At 57.2% G+C, this 12,284-nt stretch overlaps 1 protein-coding gene across 3 annotated transcripts in view; it reads left to right on the top strand.

Annotated features, from left to right (window-relative positions):
• ZDHHC3 (zinc finger DHHC-type palmitoyltransferase 3) overlaps window positions 1-12,284 on the top strand; it is a 43,043-nt gene that overhangs the window by 11,444 nt on the left and 19,315 nt on the right. For all 3 annotated transcript variants that reach the window (XM_054594510.1, XM_054594509.1, XM_054594511.1), the window contains exon 2: window positions 3,651-3,980. In XM_054594510.1, coding sequence (XP_054450485.1) covers window positions 3,675-3,980 — 306 coding nt within the window. In that variant the 5' untranslated portion in view covers window positions 3,651-3,674. The remainder of the gene's footprint in view (window positions 1-3,650; window positions 3,981-12,284) is intronic.

Here is a 12,284-nt window from a genome sequence, read left to right as displayed (position 1 = left end):
TTTGTTTCAAGATGAGTTTTTCCCCCTGATATGTCTCAGATTTTCATTTGGCTAATTTAAGAAGCAAATCCTTACTGGAAAGCTACTGCCATTGCCTTTGGGGACCTGCGGGTTAAGTAAATGTTTTTACAGCAGTGTGCTCTGCTTGGTTTTGACTGGGACATTTCGAAACTGTAAAGTGTGGGTAGGAATGCGTCCTTCAGTTTACCGCTCAGTGTGTCCCTGGCTGGCGCTTTTCCAGGCCACAGGTTCTCAGTCACCAGTGGGGGACAATGGGAAAACAGGGCTCCCCCATACACTTCTTGGTCCCCCTTGTTCAAGGGTGGCGCATTCTGGGCACCTGAGTAAGAGCCACAAGAGTCACAGCCCACCTGCATCGGGACCCTGTTCCGTGCGCTCCCGCCACCCAGAATATGGCCGCGGCCCTGGGAGCGAGCAGGCAAGACCTCCATGAGGTGGGCCTGGGGGTCACAGAGCTCACGCACGACTCATGTGTCTGCACAGTGAACACACATGGTATGTGGCTACTGTGTGCCAGGCACTGGGCTAAGAAAAGACGGCCCCCAGCCCACACCAAATGGTGGGAAGGCGTGGAGGGTGTGGCCTAAGGCCTGCCGCCTAAAATGAGTCCCCTTCTTGTACAAACAGGTCTAACAAGGTTTCATCTTACTGCTTTTCCAGCCGGCAGCCAATTAGCGAAGTAAGTAGAGGGTATGTGGGGAGGATGGCAGCCGTAGGCACAGAAATGGCAGCGGCCAGGAATGGAGGAAGGAAACAAAGAACCAAGGAAGGAGGTGCCGCAATTATAATGGTCTGAACAGGCCAGTGGGCGTGCGGTGTGTGAGCCCAGTGAGTCCCTGTTCCCCCTGAGGACACAGTTACCTAACACGCTCCAGTAATTGATGTTCCTGGTAATAACTCTTCATCCTTCCAAAGAAATGGATGGGTATTGTGCTTAAGGCAGGAAGTAACCAGTTACCTGGGAGATTTACTGCTGTGGAAGGGCCTGTTCCTCAGCAAAACCATGTATGTGAGACAGAACTCTAGTCGGGCCATGGCCAGGTCTGCAGCTGAGAATGGGCAGCTATCGGGGGACAGAACACAGTCATCTGCTCTGAATGTGCAGTGAGCATAATTTAATCACCGGAAGTATCTAAACATGAGTGTTGCTCTAAAATTTATTTTCAGCGAGCCTCCATTTCTGAAAACCACACCATTTATAGTCATCGAAGAGCAGTTTGATGGAGCACACAGGTCATGGGGAGGTGACCCTTAGGCTGCAGGAGACAGGAGGTTATGCGGCCACCTGGGTGGGTAGGCTGATGTGCGCGCTAACTGACTGTGCCTCACACTGAGCTGTTCTGCAGGGAAGCAGGAGTTGGGGAGGATCCCTCCTACTTATGGGGTGGGGCAAAAGTAGGTTTACAGTTGTGAGTACCCGAAACAGAGATTATTCTTGTATGATTACTTATTTATTGTATTATTTTCCATATGAACAGCTTTAAGTCTGCTTTTGCCCCACCCTGTACTTGGCAGGTCACAGCTGCCTCAGCCAGGATCAGCAGGCTCCTGTAAGGTGCTGGGGAGTAAAACACTTTGGGCTGGCCGGTCAGCCGTCTGCATCAGAACTCCTCAACTCCACCATTATGACGCAGAAGCAGACAGAGACAATACGTAGTCAAATGGCATAGCCGTAGACTAATAAAACGTTATTGATTTAGAGCTTAAATAGTAATTGCGAGAACATAGGTGCCATACAAACATGTATGGCCGCCCGCAAAGCCAGGACACTGGTTGCATCTGGAGGTTGTCGAAATGTGGGGCTTCGTTTGGTCGGCTTTTGAATCATTGTGGGATTTCATCTTTCATTTGTTTGGTTTTGTTTGCATAGAGTTTAGAATTTTAGAATTTACTGGGCATAGGTCAAGGTCCAGACGTCCCTGGTGTATGATCTGCTGTCCTGTTTGGCGCTTCACAAGCTGTCCCTGCATCTTTTGATGCCTCTGGGTTGCCACCGGCAACACTAATTACCACTGTCTCGTGGAGATCACAGGTTGCTTCATTAGGAAATTCTGGTTGGCAGGCATGGGGACCCTCCGCTTTTCCTCTGCCTGGGGTGGCTACTCTGTATGTGTCATGGCTTCTTGCTCCCCAGCTCCCAACACAGGGCGCGTAGCATGTGTTAGTCACTCAGAGTGCATGCTGAGTCGATGTGTCTTTGGACAGATACACAGTACATGTTTTAACTGCCTTTGAACCATTGATTCGGTGCCACCCTGGGAGAGGAGGCCCTGACCTTATTCTTTTATGATTAGTATGTGCATCTTTTGACTCTAGAATGTGTCATTTTGACTAGTAGTTACTGCTCTGCCCTCTCAGCTTTCTGGACACACCCTACCCATGACTGCACTGTACTCAGTCTAAATGCTCTATCTGTGTTTTGTTTTCCTTTTCCTTTAAAAAAAAAAATGATTTTATGTATGCCCTGTCTGGTGTGGATTGGCAGATTGAGTGCCAGCCTGCGAACCAAAGCATCACTGGTTTGATTCCCAGTCAGGGCACACGCCTGGGTTATGGGCCAGGTCCCAAGTAGGGGGCCCTCAAGAGGCAACCACACGTCGATGTTTCTCTCCCTCTTTTTCTCCCTCCCTTCCCCTCTCTCTAAGAATAAATAAATAAATAGATTTTTTTTTTTTTTTAAAGGCTACAGGTAGCTTTTCCATGGCACTTACCTCTGGAGGTGTGGAGGTGAACTTGAGCCATCATAGTTTCTAACTGAGAAACCTGGTTAGTGGTACAATAGGCCGTAGAGTTTAAGAGGAAGAAACGGCGGTGGTGGGGGGGGGATAGGAGGGGCCTGGAGTGTGGTGTTTTCACAGCCGAGGAGACTAAAGCCAGGCAGTGGGGGAACATCTTTGGATGCAGTGTTCAACATTCCTACACTTTGTCCTTTCAACCTCAAGAACAGAACTCAGTCTCTTATCCCTGGAAGAGACGCCATTTTGGCCATGGGCTTAAAAAAATCCTGGCTTGTTTCAAGAATGTCCCCATCCTCGAGGGTGTTTTGCCTTTATCACGGGCTCGTGCAGTCCAGGAAGTCAGAATATCTTAACAGGGGCAGCTTAGGGCGAGCCCTGGGTACCACTTTCCCTCTGCCCATCCCTGTTCACCCCGAACTGCCTTGGTCTCCGGGTTTGTCGCTGGTGTGGAGGCGGTGGCGCTTCTGCTGAAGGCAGCTTTCCCAGTGGGCTGGGTGCCCTGCCCCCATGGCCCTGTGTCTTCTAGGTCCCAAGGTGAACACACCCACTGGGACACTGCCTGGCCCGTCGACCCCTGGTAGACGAGGAGACCCGGCTCTAGTCTGCCCCTGCGTTGGAGCGTGTGCGCTGCTGCTGTTCCGGCTGCCCTTGGGCAAGGCGTTTGCCCTTTGAAGGCTCCCTGTTGTTACCTGTCACGTGACCCTCTTTGGCCACAGTGGCCCTACTTCACAAAGTCTCAGTTAACGCTCAAGTGTAGGGGGAAGGACTCGCATTTTAAACGAACTGAGGTTCAGGCAGCTTTTCTGCAGGAGGTCCACCGTGGGAAGGTCATTTTGTCAGATCTGCTTGGTGACAAGACAACACCAAGTTCCTGGGCCTTCTCTCTTCCAGATGCCAGTATGGACAGAATAGCTTATGATGCTCATCCCAACCCACCACTTTCGAGACATTGAGCGGAAGCCAGAGTACCTCCAGCCGGAGAAGTGCGTCCCGCCTCCCTACCCCGGCCCTGCGGGAACCATGTGGTTTATCCGCGACGGCTGCGGCATCGCCTGTGCCATCGTCACCTGGTTTCTGGTCCTCTACGCGGAGTTTGTGGTCCTCTTTGTCATGCTGATTCCGTCCCGGGACTACGTGTACAGCATCATCAATGGAATTCTGTTCAACCTGCTGGCCTTCTTGGCCCTGGCCTCCCACTGCCGGGCCATGCTGACGGACCCCGTGAGTATGTCTGGGCCTGTTTTGACCAGCCCACACTCTCCTCCTCTGGCCCTGGCATGGCCACAGCCTGCATGTCCCCCCGCCCTCAGGGATGTGGAGAGCAGGAGGGCCAGGCCCGGGGTGGGGGAGGGGACTCCTGCCGCGCCGAGGAAACAGCGTCTGCGGCGTGCACGTGGGTGTGTGCGTCAGTGGAACCTGCTGGGGAGGGGGAGGGGATGGTCTAGGCGAAGCCTGGTCTCTAGTGAGAAAGAACCGTGAGGCCTGGAGCCAGGTGAGGAGCGGAAGGCCTGCTGGGCGATGGGTCAGGACGGGCCTTCGCAGCAAAGAGAGGCCTGGAGCCGGATGGGCTTGAGCAAAGCCATATCCCGTTTGAAGATTCTGCACGGGAATGGCCTCCCCTTTGGGCGAGGCTCATCCTTCCCTGAAAAGCTGGACAAGCTTGTTGGGGCCGCAGCAGGGGCCTCCTGGTGAAGGTCAGTGGGTAAAGCGGTGGCATTCCACCCGGTGACTTAGCTAAACATACTGAGCTGTGCAAGTGGCTATTGAATGTCAAGTACCCTGGCATTAGATCCTCTGTTCCTGTTCGTTATCGTGTATGGGAAAAGCAAGAGTGTGTTATTTGATAAAGACCTCCTGTGTCTTAATTGTGTTCAGTACTTGGGACGAGTGTGTTTGAATTAAGAAAGGAGAAGCTCTGCTAATCACAGGGGCAGCGCCACACAGATTTCAGTGGCCAGCCCCGGGGAAAGCTCAGTGAAGAGCGAGTTCCCGTCTCAAAGGGCTCCATTTTTTGCTGGTTCAGGCGGTGGATTGTTAATCCGTCCCGAGGGAAGGCGGCTTTCCCGGCTCGATGGCGTGTCGCCGCCGGTCCAGACTGCCTCCTCTCCTGCACGTGTCTGGGGAGACGCCCTCCGGCGGGCGGGGGCCCAGGGCGCCCTGCGTGGGTGCCGCTCGTGGGATCATCGGACAGCGGGCACCTGAAGGACGTGAAGTGTGTGCTTAGAGCCGGAGTGTCCCAAAGCACAAGGGTGTGAAAGAGCTTTCCCGGCTGCTCTTTCTTGGTCATACTGGTCACCAGTAGAGGTTTATTCTGAAGTTTGTATGAGGCCCTTGTTATCGGGGATACAGAGCTCAAGGACAGTGTTCTGCTCACCATACAATTTAGTTTCTGTTAAGCCCCAGGCCACGGCTCCTGCCTTCTCGGTGCCCCCCAACTAGGGAAGGTGGTCCCGCGTGATAAAGGCTGTGGCGAAAGGCAGCACAGGCGGGTGCAGAAGAGCCAGGGAGGGGACGCCGACTGACCTGGGCACCTGGGCGGGGTGGCTGGGAGGAGGGGGAGCGCAGGCCAGCTCTTACCAGGGCAGCGTCGGCGAGCTGGGGAGGTGGAGGCCGCGGGGCAGGGAGACGCAGCGTCCCCGGCAGAGGGGCAGCGCGCGCAGAGACGCAGGAACGCAGGGGTGCGGCTCCTCTGGGCCCCGCGTGTTGTGTCGAATGGCGGGGACTTGGGAGGAGAGGGGTCTGGTCTGGCCCGGCGGGTGGAGTGCCTGCGCAGCAGGCGGGTGTTGCAGGCTGAGGGGCAGCCTGGAGCCCCTGCAGGTGTTACACAAAAGGGTGACAGGAGATCAGACTGTCATTTCACAGGCCTCACTGTGGCAGCGGTGAGGGTGGGCCCGGGGACACTGAGGATGAACAAAGTGTGGGGCGTGTTTACTGGGCGGGAGGTTCCGTGCTGCGCAGCGGACGCAGCTGTGAGCAGGACAGACGCAGCCCCGGCCGCCCCGCAGCTCTTCCTCACGCTGGGGGTCAGGCCGTGGCAGCGTGACGCGGTGGGTGCTGAAAGGACAGTGAGTGCGACCGGGGCGACGTGGTGGCCTTTATGGGGTGAAGGGGACCGCTTTCGGTCAGGGCAGTCCGAACGCCTCGGCGAGGCAGTGCCACTTGAGCTGAGGCCTGAGGGACATGGAGTTGCAGGCCAGGCCATGGACGGTCCGAGGGCAGACCCTTCAGGAGGGGGGAGGAGCGCGCTGGAGAAGCGGAACTCGGGCCAGGGGCCGAGGCGTGCTGAGTGGGCGCGAGGGCCCAGTCGAGGGGGACGGGCTGCGGAAGCCCCATCCTGCAGGGCCTGTGGGCCCTCTGGGGCCCCTGGTCCGTGTTCGGAATGCAGTGGGAAGCCGTCAGAAAGGCACGGTGTGACCAGGCTCCGTGCTTGGGATGGGTGTGAGGGGGACAGGCGAACGGAGGGAGAGGAGAGGTATCGTGTGGTCCACGCCAGACGTGTGGCTCAGGCCAAGGTGGGGGCCCCGAAGCCGGAGGGAAGCTGTTGGGTTCAGGGTGTACTGTACGGCACTAATTTTCAAGCCTGGCTGTACGGTAGACTCCCTTGGGGAGCTTTTAAACTGTGCTAATGCCCAGGCCCTGCCCCGGGAGAGTCTGCTCTAATTGGCTGGGGCGGGGCCCTGCGTACTGGGACTCCTTTAAAGCTCCCAGGGGTCCCTCAGGTTCAGCCAGGTCTGCCAACCACCATTGAGAAGAGCTGACGGACTGGAAGGGGATCAAAGAGCCTGCCTTCCAGAGCCTTCTTAGCTGGGGGCTGGGGGCGGGGGCGGATAGTGATTGGTGGGGCCATTTATTGAATGGGGAGAGTCAGGGGAGGATAGATTTTAGAGAGAAATCAAGGCTTTTGTTCTGGTCGAACTGTGCATATATTACATGTAAGCGGAGAGGCCGGGTCGGGGCTGGTGGAGGGGGCAGAGGTCATTGGTTTCCAGAAGGCAGGTGAATCAGGGAACTGGGCGTCAGGTGGGGAGCGGGGAGGCTCCCTGCTGCCCTCACACTGTCTCCAGGGCCTCCTTAGTCTGGCCCCTTGCAGTTGGGTGCGGGGCACAGTGGTCCCCACTGAGGTGTGCCACTCAGCGCTGGGCTGTATCCCCGGCTCCCGCCAGCTTCCCGTGGGTGTGCTTTGCTGGTGGCCCCAAAGAAAACTGAGCAAAAATATGAAGCATCTGTCGAATATCTACCATTGTAAAGGGAGCGTGTCAAAGCATATCCTGCAGACAAGCCTCAGGCTCGTCTCAGGCCCTCCCTGCCCTGCCCGCACCTGCGGGTCCCCACCTGCAGGTCTCCATCCCGGATCCCCAGCCCAGCATGTGACATCTTATGCAAAACCCGGTGTGTAAACAGGGGAGGTGGAGCTGTAGCTGGGACCCTGGGGCCCCTTGCGGGGAGCCCAGATCTCCCACAGAAAGCGGATCAGTTAGGGGTTCCCCATCAATGCGGCGGGAAGGGGGCACGGTGGGGGGTTCTGCTTTCAGAAAGGCTCTCTGCAGGGTTCTAAGTTCCCTACTAGGGTTACAATGTTTTGTATCTCAAGAATTTACTGTTGCCTGTAACTTTCACGAAAAGTTACATCTTAGGTTATAAATAACCTATGGCAATGTATACATTGTATATTATATTGGTTCGTTAGTATTACTAGGAGGAAAAAAAGGTATCTTACAGTCTTCCCCAAATAGTTACTGTACCACCTCCGGCTTTGAAATTCTTATTCCAAATATAGCAGCAAAACAGTTGCAGCCACAGTACTTTCTGGACCATTTAGCGGTCATTTAGTAAATGCGTCCACGCAAAACTCGAGCAGAAAAGGGAAGCAGGAAGTGACTCACACATGTCTTACCAACCCCCTGACAGTGAAACTCCCATCTGAGAAATGGGAGAAGAGGGATAGGCCTTTGAAGAGGCGGACAGAGGGCTCACTCGGCAGGTGGGCCGGCCGGGCGGTGGCCTGAGCCACGCGTGGGCAGCAGCTTGAGTGAGGCTGGTGTTTGATGTCAGGCGGCCCCTCCTTGCTGGCTCTGAGGTTGTGTAACGTCATCTACGGAGCTTGCCTTCCGTGTTCCCGAGACGCCGCCGCCGATGCTTAGAAGTCCAGCCTGGCCCCCTGGCCCAGCCACCCCGAACCCGGAGACCCTCACCCCGGCAGCCCTCCACCTCCCCCTGCGTCACCAGGTCTTCTCCAGTCACAAGCACATTCTTGTTCTGCGTCCTGAGAGCTCCCTCCGGACGCCTAAAGGGGCCCCGTGAGGAGGCAGGTCTGGGACAGTGTCTGTGTCCCCGCAGGTGCCGGAAGCGGAGGGCGGAGCTCGTTTCTTTGCGTCCTGACTGCTGGCAGCTCAGGCCCCGCCCTGCGCCCTCGCAGCGGTTGTGTGGATCCAGTGACCAGGGACTTCTTGCCCCTCCATTCTCAGGACCCAATAATTTAACCTCATTGTAAGTTCTCTCAAATCCTAGATTTGAGGAAAAGAGGACTGTAAATTCAATGTGACCACATTGCCAAGGAAAAGGATGTGCGTCTTTCTGCCGCCACGGCCCCTCCCTCCCTGGGAGCCCCACCCAGTGACACCTGGCTGTAGACAGACTTCACACGAGGACCTTACACCGCCGCAGGCTGCTGATCGTCCTTTCAGCTGCCAAAACCACCTGTGGAAGGGTCGGGGCTCACCCGACCTGCAGCTGGCGTCCCTTTCTGGAGCCTCTCTCCGGGCGACCTGGTTGAGCACACACTGTGTGGAAATCAGGTGCCAGGCGTTCCCTGGGGCTGGTCGCAGGCAGCGCGATGTCAGACTGTGGGAGCAGGGAAGGGGAATGGGGCTGCTGGGTCGTAGGCCAGGGACCAGGTACGGCCAGGGAAGGGCCGCACCGCCCTGCCCAGAGGCGGGTCCGCACGGCAGGGCCTGCGCGGGCCGGGGGCCGCCCGGGGGCCCCTCGAGCAGGGCGGTCACGCCCTCTCACGCCAGGCAGCCCCTCACCCCTGCCGCTGAGCAGCTCATAAGTGCCGAATGAGAAACCCTTCTGGCTCCAGGGAGCGGAGAGTGACCACTTGGGGGCTTCCTGCCTCCTGCCTTTCTGTGGAGGAGGCCGGTGGCCTGTGGCACAGGCGCAGGGCTGGCCGCCACGTTCCGCCAGGCGTGAGGGCGTCCGCTTGGAGCCGCAGGCGTGCACGAGCCTCGGCCCCCGGGCCGGACAACTCCTGCGCGTTTCCTCCTTGTTGCTCCATGGGAGTGGGAAGGCGAGTCCTTGGAGCTGTAGCGGGCGAGACAGTGAGACCTGGGTCCCAGTCTTCCTGAAGGAAGACTTCAGTCGAGACAAAAGTGCAGCCAAGCGAGGTGACACTAGGGCGGAGGGCTCAGCAGGAAGGCGACCGCAGCGGAGGGCGGCGGCTGCCCAGTCCCTGGGAGGTCCGAGGAGGGGTGTGGGGGACAGTTAGCTCGGGACGAGCTGCCGCTGCCCGCCGCTCCCCTAGCTGCGGGTCTCGCGGGGCCCCGCGCAATTAGGAGACGCGCACCTGTGCGGGAGGAAGGGGCCAGGAAAGGCCCCCGCCTGCTCCCCAGAAGCCTGCGTCCTGAGGGTTCTCTCTCGAAGGTGGGAATCTTAGGGGGGTCTTGGGAGGGTCTCAGCAGACGACTCATCAGTCCCCCAGGGGAGCTCTTTCTGGGTCCTGGTCCCCACTGATTGGTCAGCGCCAGGGGCCACCAGTCAGGACAGCTGGTCCTGAGGCAGCTGTGGCTTCATGCGTCTGGTTGTGCTGCTTTTCGGGCCTGCAGCTGAAACGTGACTGAGGCCTGGATGTTATCTTTAGGGAGGGAAACGCAGGGGTCCAGCCCGTATTACCAGCCATATGAAGGGTCAGGGGTCCAAACCACAGGACCAGCGATAAGCGAGGGGAGGAAGGGTCACCTGGGACGAGGTCCTGGCCTTCCCAGCTCCGTGCGTCACTGGGCGCCCCGGGCTCTCTGCCCTGGTGACTGACCTTCTGTGCTAGGCCCACAGTGCCTGCTCCGCTCGCGTCTGCCTGCCTACGACAGAAGCATCGGTGTTTCTCTGGAACCTGTGTCCACGGCTTCCTGCTGTGTCCTTCTTGCTTTCCGCTCTGTCCTTCGTACGTTTTCCTTACATCCCAGATATGGCCTGAATCCTGGTCCTGCCCCTTGTTAGCTATGTGACCTTGGGAACTTGCTTAACTTCTCTGCTTTAGTCGCCTTGTGCGTAAAATGAGGGATATAGTCTCTGCCTCCCACAGTTATTGTCAGAATTAACTGGCAAAATACAGTAAAGCACTTGGCACTGTGAATGTAAATGGTGGTTGTATCGTCGCTGTTGTTCACCATGGAGTCATTGACTACAGGCTCCCTGCCGGGCCCTGGGAAGTCGGGCTGCGAGGCGAAAGCCACTGTCCTCCAGGGGTTTCCGGTCACGGAGGAGAGGCTGCGGCGTAATTCACTGGTAGCTGCTGTAAGACAAGTACAGGCTATCGCGCAAAGGCTGTGAGGTGGCTTTGGGCGGCGCGGCCCGGGTCCTGGGGAAGAAGGCAGGAGCAGTGGCCGCAGGGCCTGGGGAGCACGGGGCTTTTGGGGAACTGCACGCCGTCCACAGCAGGACTGGCGGGAAGGGAGGGGTGGGCCAGGGGAGGGCCGGGATGAGCTGGGACCCCCGTCCTCCAAGATGGTGGGCACCGAAGGGCGGGGAGGGAGGACTAGCGGGGGGTCGCGGGCAGCCTCCGCTTTCCCTCAGGTAGACGCGGGTGGGGCCGCGGAGGTGCTGGAGGCTTGGGCAGCCGCTGAGGGGCCGGCGCTGAGGGGCCGGCGACGGAGCCAGCCGTGTTCTCCCGCCCTTCCCGAGGTGCACGCCGCGGAGGGGCCAGGTAAATATTTTAGAAGCCTGTGAGCATTTTTATGGATCTATAGATTTCTAGAAGTGTTTTTAGCTTCCTGTGTGCACAGAGACTAGACCAGAAGAATACGCTTCAAAATGCTAACAGTGCTTTTCTTTAGGTGACAGAACGAATGGGTGGGTTTTTCCCTTTTAATTTTCTCATCCGTATATTTTTTAAAATCAGGAACAACTATGATTTCGGAAATTAGGAGGGAAAAATCAGTTAAGTTTTGGTCCGCTAGGCTGCGGTCACGGAAGCTTCCAGACATCCCGGTGAGACGTGTAAGAATGGGGGAGGGGAGGGGTGTTTCTCAGTAATGCCAGTGAGCGTGGCAGCGTTGACATACAGCTCCGCAGGACCTCCACTGCCTGCCTTCGGTCCCGATTGCACAGAACAAAATTCCTTCCCATGAACCAGTAACAGGAAGTTCTGAAATCTGTGGAGATAGGTCCAAAAGGGCATATCCTTTAAGGAGGAGGAGGAGAAGGGGGAGAAGGAGAAGGAAATAGAAAGACTTTCTGAGGCAGCGATGGGATGTGCATGTGTCACAGGCTCCTCAGTGCTGGGGCGGCCCCGCGGCTCCCCGCCCCCCTGCCCTGGCAGCTGGGTCACAGGCCGGATGACGGGAGGGAGCGAGCCTGCCAGGACACGCACACAGGCGCAGTCGCCCTGGAGGGGCCGACCTGCGGAATGACCGTCCCTGAGGTCTCCCACGGCGGGCACGGTTGCCCTCTGCAGGGGAGGGGCCCCGCCTTCCCTAGCCCTTTATGGGGGGCCTCCCGAGGTTCACAGCAAGTTCTGGTGGCCGGGACCTGAAAAGCTGCCTGTGGGTGGGGCGCCAGGCTGGGTTTTCATGTAGGAAACTGAGTCCCATTGCTCACCTCCCTCGGGAATGATGTTTTCCCTGTGTTCAGGTGACAACAGTGACTTCTAGTTACAGTTTTGTGGCTTGAAGATCTGTAAAAGGTCATACAGTTGTCTAAACTCAATTCCTTTTTTTAAATATTAACTTCATTTTTTAATCTTCTCTCAAGGATATGTTTATTGATGTTAGGGGTGGGGGAGAGAGAAAGACAAACATGGACGTGAGGGTTGCCTGCCACGCGCGCCCCGGCTGGGGACTGGGCCCACGGTGCTTTGCGGTGCTGGACAGCGCTCCAGCCAAGCCGCCTGGCCAGGGCTAAACTCAGTTACTTACGCCCTTGAGGAGAAGGAGAAGTAAGGCCGTCTCTCTGTAATTATGCTCCGCCCTTTAACCCAGAGATTTCCACTTACTTCTCCATTTCATACACTTAGTAGATTGTATCTTCACAGAATGTGGCAGAATTCTGTTGCACTTTCCATTTTATTTTGTATTGGTTTCCGGTGTACAGCTTAGTGTTTTGGGCTTTTTTGTTTGTTAGTCTACTTCTGGCCCTTTGGGCTTTCGTAGGACCTTCTCCTCCGCCTGGGCCAGCGCCCACGGGTGGCCGGGCCCGCCGTCCCGCTGAGCCGGCCTCCCCGCCCGCCCCGCTTGCCTCCGCCGCAGGCGCCCCTGCTGGCTCACAGCATTTGGGCTTCACGCTTCAGGAGAGCGGGTCGTGTTCCTTACTTTG

The sequence above is a fragment of the Pteronotus mesoamericanus genome, unplaced genomic scaffold (genome assembly GCF_021234165.1).
Source record: "Pteronotus mesoamericanus isolate MK-2021 breed Mesoamerican mustached bat unplaced genomic scaffold, CSHL_Meso_final scaffold_533, whole genome shotgun sequence".
Taxonomy (NCBI): domain Eukaryota; kingdom Metazoa; phylum Chordata; class Mammalia; order Chiroptera; family Mormoopidae; genus Pteronotus; species Pteronotus mesoamericanus.
This window is presented reverse-complemented; position numbering and strand designations above follow the sequence as displayed.